Below are 23,815 nucleotides of genomic sequence, written 5' to 3' on the forward strand. Positions count from 1 at the left end.
AGCAGATTTGGAAAAGAAAACCTTTGGTTGGGGTGTTTGCTTCTCAGTGTTGTGTATAGATGTTACTTTTCTCTGCGTCTAAAGTACATTCCTGGTGACAAAAAATTAAACATCATGTTGAAAAGCCTAGAAATTTAGAAAAATCTGAACTGAATGCCCCCTGTTATGCACAGTAAGGATTGCCATTGTGTAAATGAATCAGCCAACTGATCTAATCTATCAATCAGTTTGACTATGATTGTCATGATGAATATACGATTTGTATTTTATGCTTCAAATTTTACCTTTTGAATACTGACAATAATTAAAATTCTTAAATATGTTTTTTGTCCAGAGGATTAAGGAGCTATTTTTATGCCTCTGTTTTATTTGATTTGATACTCTTCTTCCTGATTAACATCTGATTACTGAGAACAATGTTACAAACACTCAAGTCTTCTTTTTTCAAACCCCACATAATCCATCTGTGGCACGATGTGATCATTTAAAGTGTTTATGGAGAGCTTTTGTATTATATTGTATCTTTTTTGATTGTACAGTTAATGTGATTAATTTGAGCTATTAATGTCGCTCATAAATGCTAAAACATTGACAAGCAATGGATCAGACAGGTTGATGAAGTTTGAATGCAAATCCAACCTCCTCGTTGATAAATACTATTGTTCCAGAGGCAGTTTTGATAAATGTGTGAACCACATTTGAAATGTCACATCAAAAGAAAATTAATTTCACACTTGTGGCAGACACAGTGACGTCATTAAATCGTTAATATTGGTACCTGAGTATGTCAGCAGCATGATGCTTTTAAGGCTTCTAAGCTTGGAGCTAGTTTAGACTACTTTTATATATCCATCTTTTTTCTCCTGTCACACAAAAAAATGTCATGCAGATGACACATCAAAACCAATGTTGGCATTCAGTAACTTCACCAAGGACACCTTAGTGAAGATGCAAACTGGAGAAGCTGGACTGGTCCTCTGAGCAGGGGACAAATATTTTCCAAACCACAGTCGCCTCGAAAAGAAATGCAGAAGAAAAGACATCCTTGGGAAAGACACTGAACCCCATGTTGCCTATCGATACACCCATCAGTGTGTGAATGTAGTAAAGCGTTGTGTAGCTCTCTGGACTTTTCAGACGTGCTGTATGAGTGTGTGAGTGAACATGAAGGTGAATGTGGCATGTAGTGTTAAAGCGCTTTGAGTGGTCAGCTAGACTAGAAAAGCGCAATACAAGTCAGAGTATCTAAGGTCTGGAATTAGAGTAAGAGTAGAGTTTTGAAATCAATTCTGTATTTAATGGAGAGCCATTGAAGTGAAGGTGATTCAGTTGAGTGAAGGTAAAAATGAACACATAATTGAAATGTTCAAGCAGTCCCCAGAATTCTACTTAATTGTACTTTAGCACTAATATTTATAGTGCCACTGGTATTATATTCTGGTCATTTTTGTGAGCATGACAGTGCAACTCACTGCTGTCAAACAAACAGATCGCGTTTCATTCCCAAATGATTCAACTGGAATGAACCAACAACTCATGGCTTTCACTGCTGATTGTTAGGCAGTTTATGCTTTTATCTTTAGTTAGCTAACCATCAAGTGGTTTACAGCAGAGTATATTCACTCTCTGTTATAATGAAGCTTGTACATTTTGTTATGTTTAAGAAACAGTTGATATCGCAGACTATAGAGTTTCCTCTCTAATTACACTTTAAATTTGGTTGAACTCTTTCAAGAGAACATTTTTTTTCCTCAAGAGGTGGTAAACACTGACTTCAAGTAGAGAATAAATCAACCTGTGGAGGAGGTAGAGCATTAATGAGCTGAGGGACATGGTACAGAAAAATGGAAAATGAGAGTTGGGACCATCTGTCAGTAGTTGTGATGAATGAAATGGACCTCTCTTCTCTATTATTGGCACTCTACCTTGGATGACATTTTTTCTCATCAGTCATATTTTCCACATTTGTTGCAAATCTAAAAAAATAAATAAATCAGGCATTGCCAGCACCTGTCTGTCCAACAAGGGGAAAACTTGATGTCTCACAGGCAGCTGAACGGCAAGGATGAGGAAACCCACCAGAGGCAGCAGTGGAAAGGAAGGAGGAAGAGAAAAAAGACTGAAGGATAAGAAAAGCCTGGGACTCCTCTGAGCATAAATTCCCCAGGGTAAAGCAGTATCGGTCAATCTGGGGCTAATTCATGTCAGATCGTGTATGCTATCTCCTTAAGAGGCCAGCAGAAGGTTGATACAATTCAAGTGGAATTTAAGTTGTTTGCATAAGTGGACAGATACAGTACCAGTGATGAGAACTGGTACTATGCCGGTGCTGTGGTGCTCATTCATATTCAGTTGATGTTGAAACTTATCATGACCATATTTCTACCTTTGTGCTTGTGAAAGACAATTTTTTTTAAAAGTTTACATAGATGGATACTTTCTATTTTGCAGAAAAAATAAATAAATAGAAAAAAATATATATATGTATATATTTATATATATATATAATTTTTTTTCACATTATTTCCAACCTCTGCTAAACACTAAATACAATGTTATAAAACTGAAGGAATAAAACAGGAATAGTCAAGGAGCAATGGTTTTTGTCAGTCACAGCAGGCAGGTTAGAAAAGGGAGCAGATGGTGACGTTGAGGCTCTGTGTCGAGTGCATAATGTGCCCTTGGGCCTTGGGAAGCTATGTCTAAATTAATATGATTTGTCCAACTTTGATATTTAAGAGGATTATACCTTATGCTCAAACACAAGGTTGTGAATGGACTTAGATGAAAAGTGACACAGAACAGAATAGAATTAGAGGCTCCTGAGGACTTCTTCATTCATTGTTAACTTCTAGCCTAATCCCTATTAGGATGTCCAGGTCTGAGGGAGCTGGCTGTGGCTAAGGGGACATGTGCCCCCATTGTGTGTCTGATGGCTAATTGTGCTGTCATGGCAGGAGGAGGGGAAAGCAAATGGAAAGAGAATAAGGGATCAAGAAAATGCATAAAGCACCCCTGCTTTTTATGGGCGTTAGTCAGGCTGGGTTATGATCCTCTATAGTATGAAGTGCAGAGAACAGTCATCGGCTCCCAGCATGTGCACATGAAGTATATCTGATATGTATTCACACACAAATTTGAAAATTACATGCAGGCCCACAATGGAAGAGTTGAAAGCACTATTGAAACATCAGTAAATCAGTCACAAGAGAACACTGATTTCACTCATCAGAATAATTTTTGTTCCAACAGATCAGCAGCCCCCACATGAACAGTTTGTAGACTTTAAAAACAGCTTCTGATTTTGTTTAGACAATATAAACATAGGTATATTCATATATACGTGTATATGTGGGTTTTAGGCAGGAAACTGCACGGAGATGCCACAGTTAACATTGTTGGTTTCCAGTCTGGCACCAAGCCGTTTCCTTTTACAGTACCACATTATGCACCTACAACTAAATAACAGTATTTTTACCATAGTAATTACAGTTGGAAAAAAAGGACCCTTTCAAAAAAAATGCTGTGGCAGATGCAGCGAAGAGCACCAAAACAACTGTACTGGAGGGAGGAAAACGAATTAAAGTGTACCCAGGACAAGAATAAACATCAGATGGGATTTTACTGCTGGATAACTCAAACGGGATCACATAGCTTTGTTGTTGTAATTAATAACTGATTATCTCTCTTGTTCAGTGATGTGTTGCATTTGCTTTGCTCTGCTCTGTTGGTAAAGTTTCTTATGAGTGTTTTTATAATTATGAAAAGAATGGGATCAACATCATGTCTTCCTTTGCTCTGAATAGGCTGTAAATCAGGTTTGAAGCAGTTGTTGATTCCTGTAATTAAACCAATGAAATGTGTTTATAGATAGTTTATTAGACTTCTGTATTATGGTAATGGGACATGAACAACATTATCTGTCTATTCTATTCATGCATGTTTTGTTTGTGACATACTGAAACAAAAGTTATAACCTTATCATTACTATCCTTGCCTCACAGATGGAGCTCGAAGAGCACCTCAGTCCCTATTCATACTCGCTCTCATATAAGTCCTTCTTACATATTCCACACCAAAGTCTTGGGAGCTTGTTGTTTTTCAAAAGGTTCTCTGCTAACTTGTAGCACATGGCACTGTAATGTAAACAATTCAAAATATGTTGCCCAAATCAGAAAAAGCAGAACTGAAATATTTAATTCTATCTCATTTTATTTTGTGCTTGTTTATCACAAATATCATAATCTAAACGCATTCAATTTCAACATTTATTGTTTGGTCCTGTAACATTACTCTTCCTTGTTACTTGACATTTTTGAAGGCTTATGGCGGTGTCTTTGTCAGCTTATGACTGTGCATGTGCAGGGTTCAGATGGAAATTTGTTTTTATGACAGTGGTTTTATTTCCGTCGACTGTCAGGCCAGCAAAGAACAACAAATTGCCAGATTTGCATTACTTGAAGTATTTATAGTATTTATGTTTTCTAAGTAGTTTGCATGTTCTCCCCATGTATGCGTATCCGGGTACTCCGGCTTCCTCTCCGTGATGGACTGGCAACCTGTCTCGCCCAATGACCGCTGGGATTGACTCCAGCCCCCCCACAACTTGACTGACGGATTAAACGGATATAGAAAATAGATGGATGGATGTTTTCCAAGCTTCTAAATGTTTGTCTAGTTTTTCCAAAATTGTATTTACTGTAATAAACATTTTACTCCTCTTGGAATTCCCCTGCAGAATTGTCCATGCAAGGGAAATAAAAAAATAGTTTAATGGTTGAATTACAGTGTTTATCACAAATTTACTGTAAAGCCTTGAAAGATAGATATATGTCACAATTTCTGCTTTCAGAACAAATCACCCATGTGGTCTTTTTTGTAAGAAAATCTTTTTTTTTTTTCTCTGTGTTAAAGTATTTTGCTGCGGATTATGTCTCTACATGATTAGCCACATTCTCCCAAATACCACCAGCCCCACCATGGGCTCCCATCTAATATAAAAGTGCACCGGTTTGACCCCAGCATGCTAACATGTAAATGAAGCCTTGCTCAAATCAAATGCCTTTGTGAGACACCTAATTTATCAGAAACATGCCTCCCAGAGCAGCTCAAGGTTGCCAATTCATTGCATTGCACAGAGAGCATGTCACAGTTGTATTCACAACCCAGGGGTCAACATCAGTGCTAATTCAAAGAGAGCTGAATAGACCAAAAGTAATTTATGCTCTATCACCGTGAAGGTCTGCTTATCTAATTCTTCATAATGCTAAGAAGGTATAATGATGATCAGTAAGACAACAAATGTCATTATGAGCTCAGCATATCACATATATAAACACCATTAAACACATGTAATATCTCCTCTTCCAATGTCAAGTGAGGTTGCATTTACGGAAAGGATATAGGTGTTAATAGTGTTTTGATTTTTCTAAAAATGATGGACTTCAAAATTGACCATCTGTTGGTGTGAGGTAAACCTTTTTCATGAATCTTTATGAACCAGATTTTAAGTCAATAATCTCAGCCATAAACAAAATATAACATTTTCATATTTGTGGTGCCCTGAGAGTTTAAAACAACTCGCTTTAGCTGGAAGAAAGAAAAATGTGTCTCAAATTTCAGATCGATGTCTTAATCTGTTTGTGACTTTGTGAAAAAAATCATGCAAATCAATTATAAAATTTGTAAGCTATGAGATGATCCTGCCTCAGCTTTTTTATTCGTGGTTTCCGAAAATGTCCATTTTCATAAAATGGAGAGAAAGTTTAAAAAAAATAATCAAAGCAAAGATCAGAAAAGATACCTAAAGTATACATGAATTAGAGAGTGAGATGAAAATTAAGAAAGAATTTGGACTCTACAGGCCGTGCTATTCTGAAAATAGATTAGAGACATCAGCTTTATTGATACATCTCAACCTGTGACTTGCAGTCTATGTCATAAATACTAATCTTGTAAAATGTTTATGCATTTAGCAGACGCTTTTATCCAAAGCAACTTACAGGTAGGGTAAGGGGGTCTTGCCCAAGGACCCCCATTGAAGACAGTACCTTTCATACAGAGGATTTGAACTCAGGTCTCCCACAAGAAAGGTGGCAATCTTACCACTACACTATCCAGTCCACATAATGAATTGCTCAAATAGTGAAACATTTAGAATTAAAACTAAATTAATGAAGAGTAAAAAAAACCTCAACAGCATCGGAGTACTCATTAAATTGAATTCAATTCAATATCTGCTCTCTGCTAATATACCACACAAGTGTGTGACACTGACAGCAATCTCTTGGTTATTCCCAAGCTCGCCACTCATCATCAGGATGTAATTAAATTATGAACTGACACACATCAGGTTTGTCTCGGCTGTTTGTTTACCCACAGCAAGAGGCAGACTGTCCTGTGAATAAGAACCAGGGCAATCAAAAGTACTCTATAAGCCACATGGGACAGAATAATTCATTTGCACCCATGTTTTAGAAATGAATTTGGACTGAAACACTTAAATATTAAGTAGAAAAGAGTCACATGACAAGTAACTCCGACCTTGGCCAAACAAGCAGCTGCGACTTTAACCCTTTAGTAATCACTTCGAAAACTGACTTTTGCAAAACTGTCGACCCTAATGTGATAATCAGTTAATATTTCTGCCTGTTGTTCTCAAGCTTTTATCTGGAGGGAAACATTTGTCCGGCTCGTTGTTTGCACACACACAATATTGAGGTCATCTTAGGCTTAAAGCCAAGTTGAACAACAATTCAGCTGTATCTTTTGTTCAACAACCATTACAACTTGTAATGAGAGATATTGTTACTCCCTTTAAAATACTGTATGTCTTTTTTTTTTAAAAAAGGGCCATAATTGTAGTGGTTAGAGCAAATTATGACACTTGCAGTGGTGGGTAAATGCTCCGTAAATTACCATTAGAGGTGAGGAGGCTTTCTGCACACTATAAAAAGAAGCTCAGTGAGCAGCTGGAAATGCAACAAGCTTTGGCCTCTGCAATCTGCCATAATAACCCCTCCATTTACTACACAACACCTTCCATCACCCATTATTCTGTGTGATTGAGGTACTTTTACACTTTCAGTCTACTTACCTTCTTATGTCTGGGACATTATTTGTGTTTAAACTTAACTGTGCAGCATTATAAATGCTTTTTAAACAACTCCTTGTTATAAAATGATAAAAATAATAAATAAAAAAACATCATGTTAAGTTGTTAAATCAATTGAGGTGATTTTTAGTAACAATGTTTTCCAGGATTCTAAATTGTATCCTTGTTCAACCAAAAGTGTGTTTAATGTTTTGGGGTACAGAATAGAAAGCTTTATTGTCATTGCACAGAAGTACAATGAAATTAATTAAAATGACATTTTACTTCCATTCAAACAGTTTAACGAAAGGAGAGAAATTTGTTTAATCAAAGATCAATTTCTGTGCACATGTGGTGTACAAAGTTATAAGGTGAATTTCTACTTAATCAATAGTAAGAGCTCTTCATCTTAAGAGTCTTTTACAGCTGTGGTTACTCATCTTGGGTTTGGTACAATTACAAAAGCAAAGTGGCACTCTGTCCTGATTGAGAGAAAGTATGTGATGTTGCCTTCTGGCTGATTAGCATATTCCACTAAACACCACATCCATCTGGAGAGTGGAGTGTTGGGTTTCCTGAGGTTATGAACTCTAGCTGGACTTCTGATGTTCGGTGATGTGATAATGATCCACGTACATAATTCATGGAAGCCCTTTTCTTAATCATCACATGAAACAAATGCATGTATAAATGCTCCTGCTTTCACAGGTGGGACTTTAAAGAGGACACTCCAAAGGGGTCTATATAGAATCATTTTATTTGACGTTTTAAGCAGTGCAAATGATATGTGACAACATGTCCAATGTGTTTTATCTATGTGAAAAGCATCTGCAAATGCATTGGATCACTCTGTTGTCAGTGTGTGTCTGTGTGAGATATGCTGCCCACCAGCTTTTGAAAGCATTCATCATCTCAGGGCTTTAACTCAACTTGTCTTCCTCGAGTGGCCTTCATCTTGACACAGATTTGTTTCACATTCTGAACATGGCTGGTTTCTAATATCTCCTCACAAAGAATTTTGTGTCAAAAAATGTTTGTTTTCCGGGACAAAAAATATTTAAGCATAAGTGAGTTGTTCTGGGGGTAAATGAGAAAGATCTGCCTGATACACAGGTTTCCTCACAGGAAATGCATAACCACACCTCAGTGTTTTTTCAAAAGAAATATGGCACTATATCTCTTTCCAACTCTTGCACATTTACCATCATATCTCTGATTTCCCTTCCCTCTGTAATAAGTGACTTCCTTTCATCATTATTATAACACAATTAAAAAAAAAGTTGCAGATCGCAAATCTTTTAATCCAATAATTAATTCACAACCGAGTACAGGACATGTATCCATTTCACTTAAAAAAAAAACTTACCTTTACAGTTGAGTATCATAGAAAAAAACACACACACTTTAGGTAATTAAGTGCCATATAATCATTTCTGTTTTGTGACTATTTCACATTTTATTCTAAGACCAGGCTGAAGTATATGATTAAAGGTGGGTTAAAATGATTTTTTTTAAGTTTAAATTTAAGTTATTCCAGCATCATTATCAGAAAACTAAAGTAACCCTTTTTCACATGTATGTGGCTCAATAACAGGGCTCCTGACTAACTTTTTGCATTGGTTGGACAGGTGGACCAAACATTTTCTTTAAGGTGCACTGACTCAAAATTTGAGAGCACTCAAATTTTTGACAGTGCCACAACATACAATGTCATACACCGTACTAAAGTGGCTTTACTTTTTCTGACTTAGAGAGTGTCTGTAGCAATGTGCTTTCTACAATTCTGTGAGAGCATATATTCTTTGCTTGATGATTTATTATCTCATAGATCTATCATGTCAGTAGAGGCAATAGTCTACATCTGCAAGCTTCCAGCATCTTTGGCTATAAATGATGCATTTCTTAAATTCAGAATATTGATGTGTCGGCAACAAAAACAGTTTCCAGCCCAACTTTGGCTGCTTTCTTTGCATCACATAGGAAATATACAGTACTGTATATTGTCTTTATTTCATCCATCTTTAACAGGGAGATAATGACTTTACATGTGTTACGTGCTCTGGTTGAGAACTGGTTGTCAGAGTATGAGCTGCCGTTAATGGAGAAGAAAATACCTCAAGGACTCAGAAGCAGCACTATATATTTGGAAACAGTCTTTTTTTCCTTGTCATGGTTTTACTTCTGTAGTTAAACTGCAGTCATGATGATGGACTCCCTGCAGCACTATTCCTCAGTTGGGTTTACCCAAAGCATACACTTCTCAGTCATAATGATATTCATAGCAAGATATCTAATAACTATGCTAATTATCAAAGAAAAGAGAGCATTTTCCTTTGATTGGGTTATCTTGGAAAACACTGATATCAATAGCAGTGTGGCAATCTTGGATGTAAAACTGAAGACAAAAAAGACTCGAAGTGAACTCAATAAGGGCTCATGCTTTATCATTAAAGCAGTACAGTCCATTACCCAAAGCTTAGAACACTGCAATTAACCCTGCAATCATTTATTTAGACTCTCTATGTACGGGCCTCATAATTAATCCCCTCATATGTTGTTAATCCAGGAGCTTCATCAACTAAGCCTGGCAAGAAGTTAGTCTGCTTCATCTTCTTGACCCCCATCTCTTTGCAGTCATTTCATTTAGTCAGCTGAAGTTCATCACCGCTGCAGACAATTTGCACTTTGAATAGCATTCATTATTGTTTATACTGTCATGATACTTGATAGGGATAAGAAACAGCATCCAATGTAAATAAAAGCAGAATACAGAGATCTGCTAACATCATTAAAGATGCATTTAACTCAAACACTTCATTTTGTTGGGCCTTGTAAGCACAGACAAGTCATTTAGATGGTTTATAACAGTTTTTGTTTTAATACAACAAAGGATTTTTTTATGAGAATGCTTGTTTCCATTTTCTTTTAAACATTTGTAAAAAGTAATATTGATTCATTCAAAAATACTTTAGTGAAGGGTTGAAATGCTATTACATATACATATACATATACATATATATATATATATATATATATATATATATATATATATATATATATATATATATATATATATATATATATATAGTGAAATGAGGACATCTTGTAAAACCCATTGAAGCTTGAGATACCATTGTAGCACTAAGTTGATGTAAAAGTACAAAGACTGACCATTGTATAATTACAGCCATCCAATGAGAGTAATGTATTTTTTATTGAAGCATTCTTGTTAATAAAGAATCATATTTTTTCAACATCTGTCTAAAATTAATTTTGCTCTTGCTGATATATATCGTACTACAACTATAATATGAAATGACTAATAACAGTATAATTTTAAGAGCATTTCCTGCTTAGTGATTAATCATAGCACTCACCTAACAGTCTGTGGTCCCCTCTGGTTAACATATTAAAGAATGTATTAAAGTTTAATGCTTAATTATAAAAAAGATCTCTGATCAATTATTCATGACTTTTAATGATCAAGGTGCTGATTTTATTTTGGGTACTTTTGAAAAACAACTATCTTTTTTTGGTATTTTAAGAGCTGTGAAATAGAAGAAAAGAAAAAAACACTGATACTTAGATTCTATCCCATGAAATGTCACTTTTAGAGGACTCCTTGTCATAGCACAAGTGCAGAGCAGTCTCTACTGTATGCTAATGGTTTAAATGTGGAGAACTTGACAAATGAATTTGAACTTCAAATCAACAGTGTAGCTATTAATGTTTAATTACCTGCTCTGCTCAGTCAAGTTAGTGTGATCCTTCCTTTTTTGTTCTTTTTGTTAAGTTAAGCTTTAATCTTTTTTCTTTTAATACACAATTCCTTGTTAAACACAAACTTTGCATGCTCAAGATTGTTTACATCTCTTAGCACCTCATAGCTCTAGATTAAATCATCTAAAATCACGCTTTACCTGGCATCCCACAAATTTCAAAATAAATAATGGCTAATAATGATTATGCATCACTGTACTTTACTGAAATGTTGGTAGGATGAGGGATGAGAGAGTGAAATTGCTATAAACCACACAGTCTTCAATTCCATCGCAGTGAGGGGATCTATTACAGTGAAATCATGATTTATGTCAGGCTGAGCAGGGGATGGAAGTACAAGCCAATAATGATGAATGCCCTCATGCATGTCCACCCAGCTCCTCCCCCCACACACATGCCTGTGTGACCATAGCTTCAGCACCCCACTGCATCCCTCTTCTCTGTGTCCCATCACCGCGTTAGTTCCCAGCAGAGTTTCAAAATGACACCTTCGTCCCGTCCATGTCTCCTTTTGTCATCTTATCAGATGCAGTTGTCTCTTCTCAGTTGCATCGCCCATCTGCTGCAGTCTTTTCTGTGTGATTTGTCTATGTGGAGATCGGTGCTACTGCCCATGATGGATTCCAATGACCCAGCGCTTTAGGGAACACAGACTAAGGCAGTCACCTTTAAGTTGTGGCTGTGTAATCTGTCTTTGTCAGACATCTCCCATACATGCAACAAGGGTCAGACAGTGAATTAGTAGAACATAAGGCGATGAAGAATATGACTGTCAATGGTCTTTGATGTACAGGGAAGGGAAGGAAGGAAGGAAGAAAAAAAAAAGAAAAAAGAAAAAAAAGAAAGGAAAAAAAGAAAGAAAAAAAGAAAAAAGAAAGAAAAAAAAGAAAGAAACAAAAAAAGAAAAAAAAGAAAAAAGAAAGAAAGAAAGAAAAAAGAAAGAAAAAAAGAAAAAGAAAGAAAGAAAGAAAAAAAGAAAAAAAGAAAAAAAAGAAGAAAAAGAGAAAAAAGAAAAATTGAAAAAAAAGAAAAAAAGAAAGAAACAAAAAGAAAGAAAGAAAGAAAAAAAAGAAGAAAAAGAGAAAAAAGAAAAAAGAAAGAAACAAAAAGAAAGAAAAAAAAAGAAGAAAAGAAAGAAAAAAAGAAAAAAGAAAGAAAGAAAGAAAGAAAGAAAGAAAGAAAAAGAAAAAAAGAAAGAAAAAAAGAAAGAAAAAAGAAAGAAAGAAAGAAAGAAAGAAAGAAAGAAAGAAAGAAAGAAAGAAAGAAAAAGAATAAAAGAAAGAAAAAAAGAAAGAAAAAAGAAAGAAAGAAAGAAAGAAAGAAAGAAAGAAAAAAGAAATAAAGAAAGAAAGAAAAAAGAAAGAAAGAAAGAAAAAAAAGAAAAAGAATAAAAGAAAGAAAAAAAGAAAAAAGAAAGAAAGAAAAAAAAGAAAAAAAAGAAAGAAAGGAAAAAAAGAAAGAAAGAAAAAAGAAAGAAAGAAAGAAAAAAAGAAAAAAGAAAGAAAAAAGAAAGAAAGAAAGAAAAAAAAGAAAACTGTGAATAAGAAAAGTCTTTTTTATGACAATACTTAAAATTTCAGTGTTTCTGATGTGTGTGGTAATAATTTTATTTGACTTTAGTCAGTATCGTTTTCTTCAGTTAACAAAGTCAGCTACAGATAACAGCTTTATTGGTTGTCATTGAAAATTAGCATTAAATTATTGATTTATTGACGTACATCATCAATAGTAATCCTCTCTGATTGTGCAGTGCACTCCGGCCTTTGTTTACGTTCCTTCCAGCAGTCAAAAGCAAGTCAGGAAAGCTGATAACTGTTGCACAGAATGACTGAAGTGTGAGTGACTGATTGCCAGTCAGCATTAGCTTTGTGTTTGACTCCCCCACCAGCACCTGCTGAGGCAGACCTCGCCACCTCTCCGCCTTCATCCTTTCCTTATTAACATCATTAAAAAGCAATGAGCATGTTTAGTTTGGGAATAATAATCACTGGTACATCTTAAGAATAACTGTACTTACTGCTCACACAGACTGGTCATTGGATCTTTTTCACTGTATGGTAGCAGGTAGTGCGTAATTGATGGAGACAGATAGCAGTCAGATGTGATTAGTTCCAGCTTAGTAAGCAGTCCATTGTTGGGGTGGCTGACAGAAGAGAACAGAGAGATGCAAAGACAGCAGTAAAAAGACCACTCCAGCTGCTTGATCATGGAGCAAACAATCTGGAAATTTGATACAGTGGACTTTTCTCATTTTTATACAGGTCAGTAATTCAGACATTGTGGATTGCTCTCGGGGCAAAGGCCAAACAGACCTGACTTTTTCACAGCTTTACTTCACATTAGTTTGCACTTGCCATATTTTCTGCTCCACATTTTATGTTGACATTGGTGATATTACCTCTTGCACCGACTTTAACGTGTAACTATTTTATATATTCAATACATTTAGAAAGTGTGGCTTTGCTTTTCACATCATTGTGTTTACATATAAAATGAGCCAGATGCCTGTTAAAATAAACTGAATGAACTACTTAACATGCTGAGTTGCATGAGTAAAGACAGCAACCCTGCGACACATTTGTTTTGTGGCACACCAACACCTCTCTTTTTTAAGCTTCTATTAAACAGGATTGTGAGCTGCTTATTTGCATATGGAATAGATAAACTACGATAGGACAATGCTTATATGCACTGTGTTTAAAGCAAGAAAAAATACAAATGTGATACAGCAATTGCTATTTTTCAGGGAGGTTGATAAGTGGCCCTTCCTATAACTAGAGAATTTTTGGAGTTAATTTTGCGGTAGTGATTGTATAGTTCTTGCAGAGAATCATGTACACTGGGGAAGACAGAGCAAAAACAGTGGCACTGATGCACAAACAGCTGACAAAATGTTTCTGCAGCAGGAACATGATCTAAATACTAATCAAACATCATTTACAGCTGGCTTTATTTGAGGCTCCTGGGAGACTGTCCTGTCCCTCTTTTTTGCCATGGTAACCAGAGATTCATTTCAGAGGTGTCATGCTGCATTATCATCTCACCAGCTCATCCACTCCCCTCCGCCCTCTGGCTTGCACGTCTTTGTCCCTTCTCTGTTCAGATCCCTCAATCTCAATCCTGCCCAGCATCCTGAAAGGAAAACATCTCCTATCTTGCTATAGCTCAGATAATACACTGATGTGATTTCTCTGCCTCACGTGCACACAGGCATTTGCTCTTGTACACATACTGCATGCAGATTATACAGCAGACACACTAAAGAACATCTGCTTGGGCACCAACACATATCCACCCCTTGATTCAAAAAGACCAACCAAGGCAACCACCATGTGTTGGTTGTCTCAAACTACCTCTACATTCATTATCATCAGCTTTTAAAGTAGACATCCATCCAGGCATGCATTTATATTCTCATCTATTCTTACACTCAGTTTTGTGCATACCTTTTCATTCTGCGTGCTTTATATCATCATGAGCCACAAGAAGACAGCTGTAAATACCTAAAGATATCACCAGTATAGAGCAACTACCTTTCCTAAATTATTTGCCATTATCAGTGCTGCTTTCCGCCTTTGTCTGTCATCGTTTATCATCAATGTACACCTTCTCATCACCAGGACCATTAGTGCTTGCATTACATTATTAAGTTTAATCATCAGGTCTTTGTAAATAAAACTCACTTCCATTTTACATTGAAATGGAGAAATGTGTTGCATTTGCATTTAACATTCAGCTGGTCAAGTCTCTGGCAGTGTCTCACCAGAAGTACTATAGGAAGACGTGCAGAAAAGCCACAACATTAAAGCCACTCTGAAACAGAAGATAGTTCATGTTGAGTAAGGCTGAGCTGTCAAACATGCTCAGTCAGCTGTGGATGAACATTTAAACTTTATAGATCAATCTGAAAACGCCTTTCAGAATGGGTGGCAGTGAGTGATACTTATCGGCATAAAAATGATTTGCAGCATAACAAAAAGATTACGAAGAACAATACAACACGTGCAATTGAATATTTCAACAAAACGTGTTAATCAGCGTGGCCTGTTTTCTTTCTTTTTTTTCTGTCCTGGCTCATGTCTTACATGTTTGTGTGGAATTTCTATTCGGTCTTTTCTTGGAAGAGAAATGTAAGTCATTAGTGAATCGAGAGGATGAACATGGCATCCAATTCAAGCAGCTTTTTGTTTACATGAGTTTCAGTGACTCGTTGCATAAGAAAAGCCCAGACCCCCTACACATGCTGAAGAGTGAGATCTGGCATCTTGCCACATCAAGCACCACCAGAGGCGTGCCAAGGGTTTACCCTTTGTTTTGTGCGAAATGGCTTCCTGAGGCAGCAGTTAATAAAAATAACACTGAGTCTGTCTGTGATATGACATGGCTGCCTGCTTCTCTAACCGCTGCTTCCAAGGGACTGTCACAAGAATTGTACAGCCGAAAACTGGAGAATTTTCTTTCACGAAAAAGGTTTTACAGTTAATGTATTGCGTAAAAAAAAAGAAACCAATGTACATAGTCTCAGCATAAACTATCAACCCATATTGAATATGCAAAGCACAAATAAACTTAATGTTTAAATTATTCATGTTGTATTTCTACACTTCCACATCAGCTGAAAAATAAAAATTAGCACAATCTTAGACCAATAAAATACTTCTAATGAACATTATTTTATGAAATGCAATGGAAGGCTAAACAAGCTTTGTAGGTATAAAAACAAGTCATTAAAAACACAACAGTAGTCTTCTGAATGGCTTTTTGTGCATAGTCAAGGACTCTATAAAAAGAAGTGATCCATACACTGTAGCTGAATATGAACAAAGGTCAGTTTTGTGAGGGCTGACTTGATGGAGCAACCATCCCTCGCACCAACCTTCATTTCTCCTGCAAATGACAGCTTAAAGGTGAGACAGCTTAAACATGGCCTGGTTATACTGCTGGGTTGCTGTTTCTCCTACACAGTCACAATAGCTTATTAATCAGATAAAAAGATGGATTAAAAAAATTAAACCCCAGGGAGGGAGAGCTGTCTGTCAGTCTCATCTAGAAACACAGAGGTTGATAAAAAATAAAAAATAAAGAAAAGCCCCTGGGTGAACCATCAAAGTCATGATAAATCTGATTAAACTACAAATGTAAAACAGCAACCAACAGAGAGGAAAATTTTACTTTTTTCTAAAACGAAATGCGATGAAAGAACCTTGACTAATCTGTTATATGGCGAGTTCAGTTGAGGGAAATAGCTATCAAACACTTCCATGTGTTAATCATTGTTTTGGTGTATCTGGACCCTCGCAGCAGGTAAAAATTGAATGCATAAAATTAGGCTTATATTGAAACATATAACACGACTATATTCACTCTTATGTTTTTGCCGCCTAAATTTTACCACCACGTTCTGCGAATACTGTACACAAGACTCTTGTAATGGGTCATTACTTTAAACCACATTTACTCCTCAGCCCAGTGGTAAGCGCACTGTATGCCCTGGAGCTGCCGTCACAGAGAGGGAGGTCTAATGGTCTGCTGTATTAGTGGGTTAATTGCTATGTCCTAGTCTCCATTGGATTGTGAGCAGAGCATTTCAGTTTAATTGTGAGCCCTCCACAGCCAGCGACTGGTGCACTGTGGGAGTATTAAGTGTTGGAGATGGTCTTCACGATGCACTTGATACATAGCTGATCCTCCTGAGAGGGCTTACTTTGTACTACGCTGCCACCTGCTGGTCATGATGTAAAACTAACTCACATTTGAAGACAATGGAGCTCACACAAAGGGCCTTCCCTTCTTTTTCTTTTTCTTTTCTTTTCTTTACTTTTTGTGACAGTATATTCACCTGCAGACTGGCAACCTGTCCAGGGTGTACCCCGCCTCTCGCCCGATGACTGCTGGGATAGGCTCCAGCCCCCCGCGACCCGACCGACGGATTAAGCGGGTATAGAAAATGGATGGATGGATGGATATTCACCTGCACTCCTACAGCAAGCCTTCCTCTATCTGTACTCAGGGGACAAAAACTAGTGTAAACACCCAACTTGGTTTCAGTGTTGAGCCACAGAGTTAATGTGCGATACCACTGTAAGCATTATAGATAAAGTCTGAGCTACATAATAACATAGTTAATGCAGTTTCACCTATGTTTTAGTTTAATAGCAAAAAGATGTACCACAGTGGTTCATGACCGACTGCATAATTTGCCTGTTGTTTTCACTTAACCATCAAGATAAATCAAGCCTTTCAGTTCAAACGTATTTCTAATTTAGTCTTTTCTTTAACTCAACACACACACAGACACACACAAAGGGGTTTGAACAGCAGTAATTAACAGAGAGCCATGAAACAATGTTTTACTTTCTCTCTATTGTGCTTTATTATATATTTAATTCCCTCCACACTGGCAATCTTCAAGCCTGTGACAGCGGACATTGGGCTGCTCTGTTAGTGATAAACATGTGAATTACAGAGTACAAGCTAATACATGAGTAGATCCCCAGTTGCAGCCCCTTTTTTCAAACTGCACAAGAAATTTGCATTTTAATGGCTCAAGCTGCTCGCTGTCCCCTGCATCAGAGTGAAAGCTCAGCTGAAATCATGGGTGACTGCCTCCAAATAATCCGCTGAGACAAACCAGCTCCCACATAAACACTAACACAAAAACAAAAAAACCAGGACATGGTCATAAAACCTGCTGGATGCACCTCATATACAGCAAATCATTTTATCGTATATAATTCATCTTAATGCAAATTCACAAAGAGGAGCGGAATCTAAGAACAATCTGATAGGACAGAGTAAAGTTAACCCTTGTGAATTATCACAAGAGAATACTTTGTTATTTTTGTACCAAGCAGCAAAAAATACACGTTAAATCCACTGATTAATTTTCATTTTTATTCATCTGCTATTTCGGTCGTTCATGATGTAAAAAGTCCTCATCCCTGATATACCATGACATGAAATCTGATCATCTGAAACTGTGAAATCACCTGCTGATACTGTTCCTCCCCCACGCAAATCCACAAAAAAAAAGCAAAAATCCTCATCAAATAAGAGGACTTTTGGAAAATTACATTAAGAGAAAACAAACAGGACAAAAAACAAAACATTGGCAAAGCTACTCGTGGCTACAAATAATAGGAACTGTTTAAAGATAAGAGAAATCATCGCCTAATGTGACTTTATCATCCATACAATTTGTTGTCAAGAGCTCAAAGTCAGCCATCGTGAATCATGTTAAACTGTGTATGAATTTGGCTTTCAGTAACTTGTTTCAGTTTGTATCTTTGTGGTCTTTTCCTAATATAACTCCCACTATAAATGAAGTGAGTTCGATGCTTATCTCCTGATGCACCTCATTCATTTAAAACTATTGGAGAATTTTTACTTTCAGCTGCCGCCTACATTCAGTTCCATTAAAAGTTTACTCCCACCATAGCAGCCATTTCTTTATCTTCCTCTTCTCCATGATGTGATTAGACTTTCAGCTTTTCTTGTCGGGTTTTTAAGAAAGAAAATTGTTGCGAGACATTAAACAGTTATGTGTCTGTAAGACATGATTTATTCATATTAGCTGATCGTGATCAGTACAAGGTTTGAGAACATAAACTGTACATCACGTGCACACCTGGATTCTTGCTGCCATCTAGAGGTAAATAACTGCCTGTGCTTGTTCACACAGTATTTCATTGGTTTCACTTGGGCATAAGCATGCGCGCTCCAGTCATGCAGATAAGAATGAAAAATGGTACTGCCTCTTGTACTTGGCCATTTTATCTGCAACTACGATTAATATCAATTGCATTAGATGGATTTCTTTTCACAGCAAACATTTTCACTCATCAAAGCATGAAAAGTGTACTTGTTAATTAAGATGTTGAAAATTGTTCTGTTCTGTGGCAGCAGTTATTTTTAAATGTTTGTTGCAGCTGTACACAAAAATGGTCATTAATAAGTCAGTACCAATAATTTAAACAATTTTTCTCTTTATTAGCATCCAGGGAATTCTAGAGATGATTTGGTTTTCTGGGTGTGACTGCAGCAGCTGTGATGCTGACAGAGGAATTAAAGTAGAAAGTATAAGCACAGAGGAGTGAGTTCTACCTACTATTCCATCACAAGCAAGTGCAACACAAGTTCATCTCAAGAAAACACTCATCTGTTTCAGATGTTTGTATTTATTCAGCATACTGCATTATTCAAATCACTTTGTGACATTTTCAATTTGATGTTTACCCGAATCAGTACGTTGAGTCCAGTGTTACAGCGTCACTGGATTTCTCATGTATTATCTTGGGGTCTGCTAATGCTGAGGTGCAACCACAGTCTGGAACAAATGGACATGTTGCTACTTATCCTATGAAGCAGGCTTTAAAGTGAATAATATCATAAATGAAAATGTCCCAAATGAAAACAGATATCTGAGAAATCCTCTGAGCCTATATGTAGTTGGAACCACGCATCAGCTGGTGGAAAAATCATTTGTTAAATATCTTAAAGACACACTACATGATGGAAATACCTGAACATAGAGTTGAGTGCTGTGTACAGCTAAGAAACATAGAATTATAGTTGAAACCAAAGATTCCATTTTACAAACATTTTCACATGTGATTTTTCAGGTTATAGTCAGTCATGAGGCACTCATATTAGACAGGCAGTTTATTTACAAATAGCAGCCCCATACACCCACAAAGAAATGAAAGGAGTGATGGAGAATTTTCCAAAGAATGTTGGGTGATGGGGAATTTATCCAACTGGTCTCAAAAATCAAAACATCATTTCTGTCAGTCTCTAACTCCCACTTGCTTAGGCCATCAAAAAAGTACTCAAAACATACAATCACCAATGGTCATCAACAACTTACTTTATAAAAATATCACCACGGTGTTACACAGATTCACAGATTTGTCCGTGGAAAGAAAGACATATTTACATTAACACAAACAAAAGAGGAGATTAAACCAAAAATAAAATGGGAACAAAACCAGGTTGTGGGAAAAGATGAGCAGTGCAGAGAGGGTCCCAAAAGGCAAAACTTGAGAAATTCTTGTCTTTAAATGGACTCCCCTTAATCTTTTTCATTTGTCCTGTAAAGTCCAGACAGACAATCAATCAGAAATGGAATTATAGTAATTGAGAGTGTTACAGTTTGAAAAGTGCAAATACATTTTTTCATTAAAAATCAACTGCATCTACTCCTCATTTACAAATAAATAATTCATTATTAATACAGCAAACATCAGAAATGTCTTTCTGACTTGACATATAAGCAGAATGAGCAATACGAGTTTAGATGGTAAACCAGTTTGTGTCACAAATGCAACAGTCACATACACAACTGTGGAACGTTATGACAGCACAAGAGCTTAACTGAAACCTATGAATAGCAGGCTATGTTTAGGCTGTCATTAAGTCAACCAAAAGGGAAAAAAAGCTTAAAAGTGTTAAGAATTGAGAAAAAACAAACAGGCTTTTTGCCTTCTGTTAAGATTTCCCAAACTTTTTTTTAAAATATATATACTTACTAGTAGTCTATAAATTCATAAATGTGGTTTTAGATAAAAACTGAAACACAATTTGTGGAATGTCAAGAGAGGTAGCCAAAAAAAGAAGGCAGTAAACATAAGGTGCTCCAAATGTTAAAGGTAGACCTCACCTCAAAATTGTTCTGTAGTAGAGCCAAAGTGGAAATACTGACAAGGTTTAGTATCTACAACGGGTCTGCCAATGCTGAAGAAGCAGAGGAAAAAGAATAATAAACAGAGAAAACCTATTTGGAAAGTGTCGCTATTCACACATCTGCCATGGGAATGTGATAGTTGGTGCTACTGTGTATATATTGTCTATCTTTGTGACTCGTGAGTCAATAGGAAACACTAAACACAGCAAGTTAGAGTATAAAATAAACAACATTCCATTACAAATGTATCTCTACAGAATAATTTAGATCCAAATGTATATTCACACACCTGTGGATTGCAGCATACAATAATAGGTATAAATCAGGTTTGAGTGAGGAAAATGATAATGGTTAATGTAAGCTCGACATTTAATTCTCTGTCCTCCAAATGGGTGAATTATGGAAATCAAGCATGCAAATGACTTCTTACATCACAGAAGGGAAATGGAAATAGTCCCTTTGTCACACCTTTATGAGCATCATCATCAGTTAAGACCAGCTGCTCTTACTGATGATTAGTATGGTAATGGAGGAGGAGGTGGAGAGTGCTCTCTGCTGGTGAAACGTGAGATGACGACAGGATGACAGCCAGATGGTAGAGGATCAGGACAGCACACTGGTGTTCTGTGAATCCACGTCTTGCATGCTCATGACATCTGTACTTACTCCGCTCTCATATATAGGGTTGTCAAACGCTGACTCTTCAGTCATGTTGTCATACGGCGGTGAAGATGTCGGCATTCTGATAGTCTTCCCTTGGAGTCTGAGCAAAGAGTGCAGAAACAGGGAACATCCTGTAAAGCCTCCTCTGATCACAAATTAAATATTCAAAGCTTATAGTTATTACTTACTTTGCAAAGTAGACATAAATCGCCAAAACAACCACCAAAACGACTGCTGTCGGAATAAAAACTGCAAGGGCAACATTGGTTCCCTCCATGCCATAATCCATGTTGACGACTGAGAAGGAAAAAGGACAAAAACTTGCATTATTTCTGTGAAATGTTCACAACAAAAAATATCAATATGATTTAGTAATATTTTTTAAATATGTCTCACCATCAAGCCTGCGTTCATTCACATACTGTGATGAAGATGCTACAAAGACACAATTGCAGTTTGGTCAGAGAACTGTTTATCACAGAGCACAGTGTAAATATGATACTTAACTATAAAATTACTCAAACAGTGTCAGACATTATTGTTCAGGCTGCTTTGTATTTTAAAAAAGGAAGCTTGCTTTGGTATTTTTCACCTCTGCAGGCAGGAGGAGTGCTATTCCACTGAGACGGGTGTCCAGGGACACAGTAGATGGTGGCTCCCCCCTGCAGCTCATAGCCAGTGTGGCAGGAGAAGGTCAGTGTCTCTCCTGCTTGATAAAAGGCCTTTTCAGAGCTCTGCACGCTGGTGGAAGCGGCACCAGGGTTCCTGCATGGCTCATACTTTTCAGCTGGGGAACAGGAAAGTATTTCAAGTACAATGTCTCACGTTAGTTTTAACATCAAAAACACAGGCAACATTGTCCGATTTTGTAATTTTACTCTATATATTTAATATAACTCTACATAATAAAACATGGTTGAGCTTAAAATGATGATTTATCAAATATTCACACAATGTGGGTGTTTGTAATTGCATGTATGCCTTTTAGTGAATATATATTATTCAGTATTTCAGACTTGTGTGACTTACGGACACACTTGGGCAGCCTGTCACTCCACTTGGGCATGGCTGAATCTCGGTTATAGCAGGTGAGGAGACTGGAGCCAGACAGGATGTAGCCTTTATTACAGTTAAACTGCACAGTTGATCCAACGGCGAATCGGCTGCCAGTGATCACTTTACGACTGTGCTCCACATTCCCAGGATCCTGACACGTCAGAACTGATATGGTACAAAAAAAAGAACATCTAAAGATTTTATCACAGCTTATGATATTGATAGTAGCAGAGTGACTGTGTTTCAGACAGAGAAAATAACTGTTTGCTGAATTTTCATATTTATGCTCTTGAAAAACAGAAGAGTAAATCTGTAACACCTAAAGGGCCTATTGTAATGCCACTTGAGGCCACTTAAAGTACCAAAAAGAGGTTTAAAGGAGTATTTAACCAACTTAACTTTCAAAAGCTTGTGAAATCCTAAAACACTACTGTCATTACTGTTTTGGTTGTGAATTTAAGAAGAGTGGGCCACAGAGCTAAGCTTTGCAATCCTCACCAACTGGTCTATTTTTCTCTGGACTTTGTCAAGATTTAACATCTATGACACAGTACGAAATTTTTTTAATAAATTACAGTCGTTGCTGCTGAATATTTAACGTCGATACTTAAGTTTGTTGACTCAAACAAACATTAATTCTGATTGGAACTGATATAGTCATGTCATATGAATGTTATTTCATATACATATATATATATATATATATATATATCATTTCTAGAGTTTAAACAATTTCAGAAGTATTTTGATTATATACAATATCTTTCAAATAAAGATAAAATATTAATAAATTATTTTATTGTAAATAGATTTTTTAAAGGCAGCTAATTTATCTAACTTGTCTTTATTGTGACAGGACGGGATGTTTAGGACTGCATTAGATTTAATTCTTCCTCAAATGTACATCATGAGCTGTATGTTAAGAGAGTGGACCTAAATAAATATAAAATTCAAATATCTACTTTCTGCTGTCAACAAAAAACTAAAATGTAGAAGCTTTTTAAAAGCAAAATGTATTTATTTCACATATGTTACAAATTAAAGGGCCAGTGAATGCATCGCACAAAGATAAGAAAAACTTTAATGTCATTGTAGCGCAAATAATTATCAGTTTCATAAAACCAATTAATCTAATACTGCAGCTAGCAAAGAATGAGCTGTAAAGACAAGACAATAATATTAATGAAAACAGTAATAGAATAAAAATAAGTGATTGAATAATATGATCATTTGTTATAGATAAAGGCAAGCAATAGTATGACTTTTCCATTTTCCCACTTTCAGCTCAGAAGCTATATTTTTACTTAAGGTGTTGCAGTTGGTTACATACTAAATAAGAGCTTCATAGAAGCAACATTTAGTTGCAGGTGTGTGAATATGAGTGGAAAAAGACAAATTCAGGAAGATTTTGAAAATCCTGACATGTAGAACTTTATTCAGGGTTATTAGTTTGATTACTTTTAAACATTCAGCAACAACGCTTTAGTTGCAAAATATCTACAGTTCTTGTTCAAACTTAATGTCTAAATCATCCACAGTGC

At 36.3% G+C, this 23,815-nt stretch overlaps 1 protein-coding gene across 2 annotated transcripts in view; it reads right to left on the reverse strand.

Annotated features, from left to right (window-relative positions):
* Nucleotides 1-17,238: 17,238 nt before the first annotated feature.
* Nucleotides 17,239-23,815, reverse strand: part of LOC140280087 (seizure protein 6 homolog) — an 87,299-nt gene continuing 80,722 nt past the window's right edge. The window contains exons 12-18 of one of the 2 annotated variants that reach the window (XM_072375356.1): nucleotides 22,248-22,439; nucleotides 21,811-22,005; nucleotides 21,615-21,653; nucleotides 21,407-21,515; nucleotides 21,222-21,318; nucleotides 20,532-20,605; nucleotides 17,239-19,962 (exon numbers count right to left, since the gene is read on the reverse strand). In XM_072375356.1, the coding sequence (XP_072231457.1) occupies nucleotides 20,579-20,605; nucleotides 21,222-21,318; nucleotides 21,407-21,515; nucleotides 21,615-21,653; nucleotides 21,811-22,005; nucleotides 22,248-22,439 (659 nt within the window). In that variant the 3' untranslated portion in view covers nucleotides 17,239-19,962; nucleotides 20,532-20,578. The other variant, XM_072375355.1, reaches the window with a different exon arrangement.

The sequence above is a fragment of the Leuresthes tenuis genome, unplaced genomic scaffold (assembly GCF_036924035.1).
Source record: "Leuresthes tenuis unplaced genomic scaffold, fLeuTen1.0.hap1 SCAF_21, whole genome shotgun sequence".
In the NCBI taxonomy this organism is placed as follows: domain Eukaryota; kingdom Metazoa; phylum Chordata; class Actinopteri; order Atheriniformes; family Atherinopsidae; genus Leuresthes; species Leuresthes tenuis.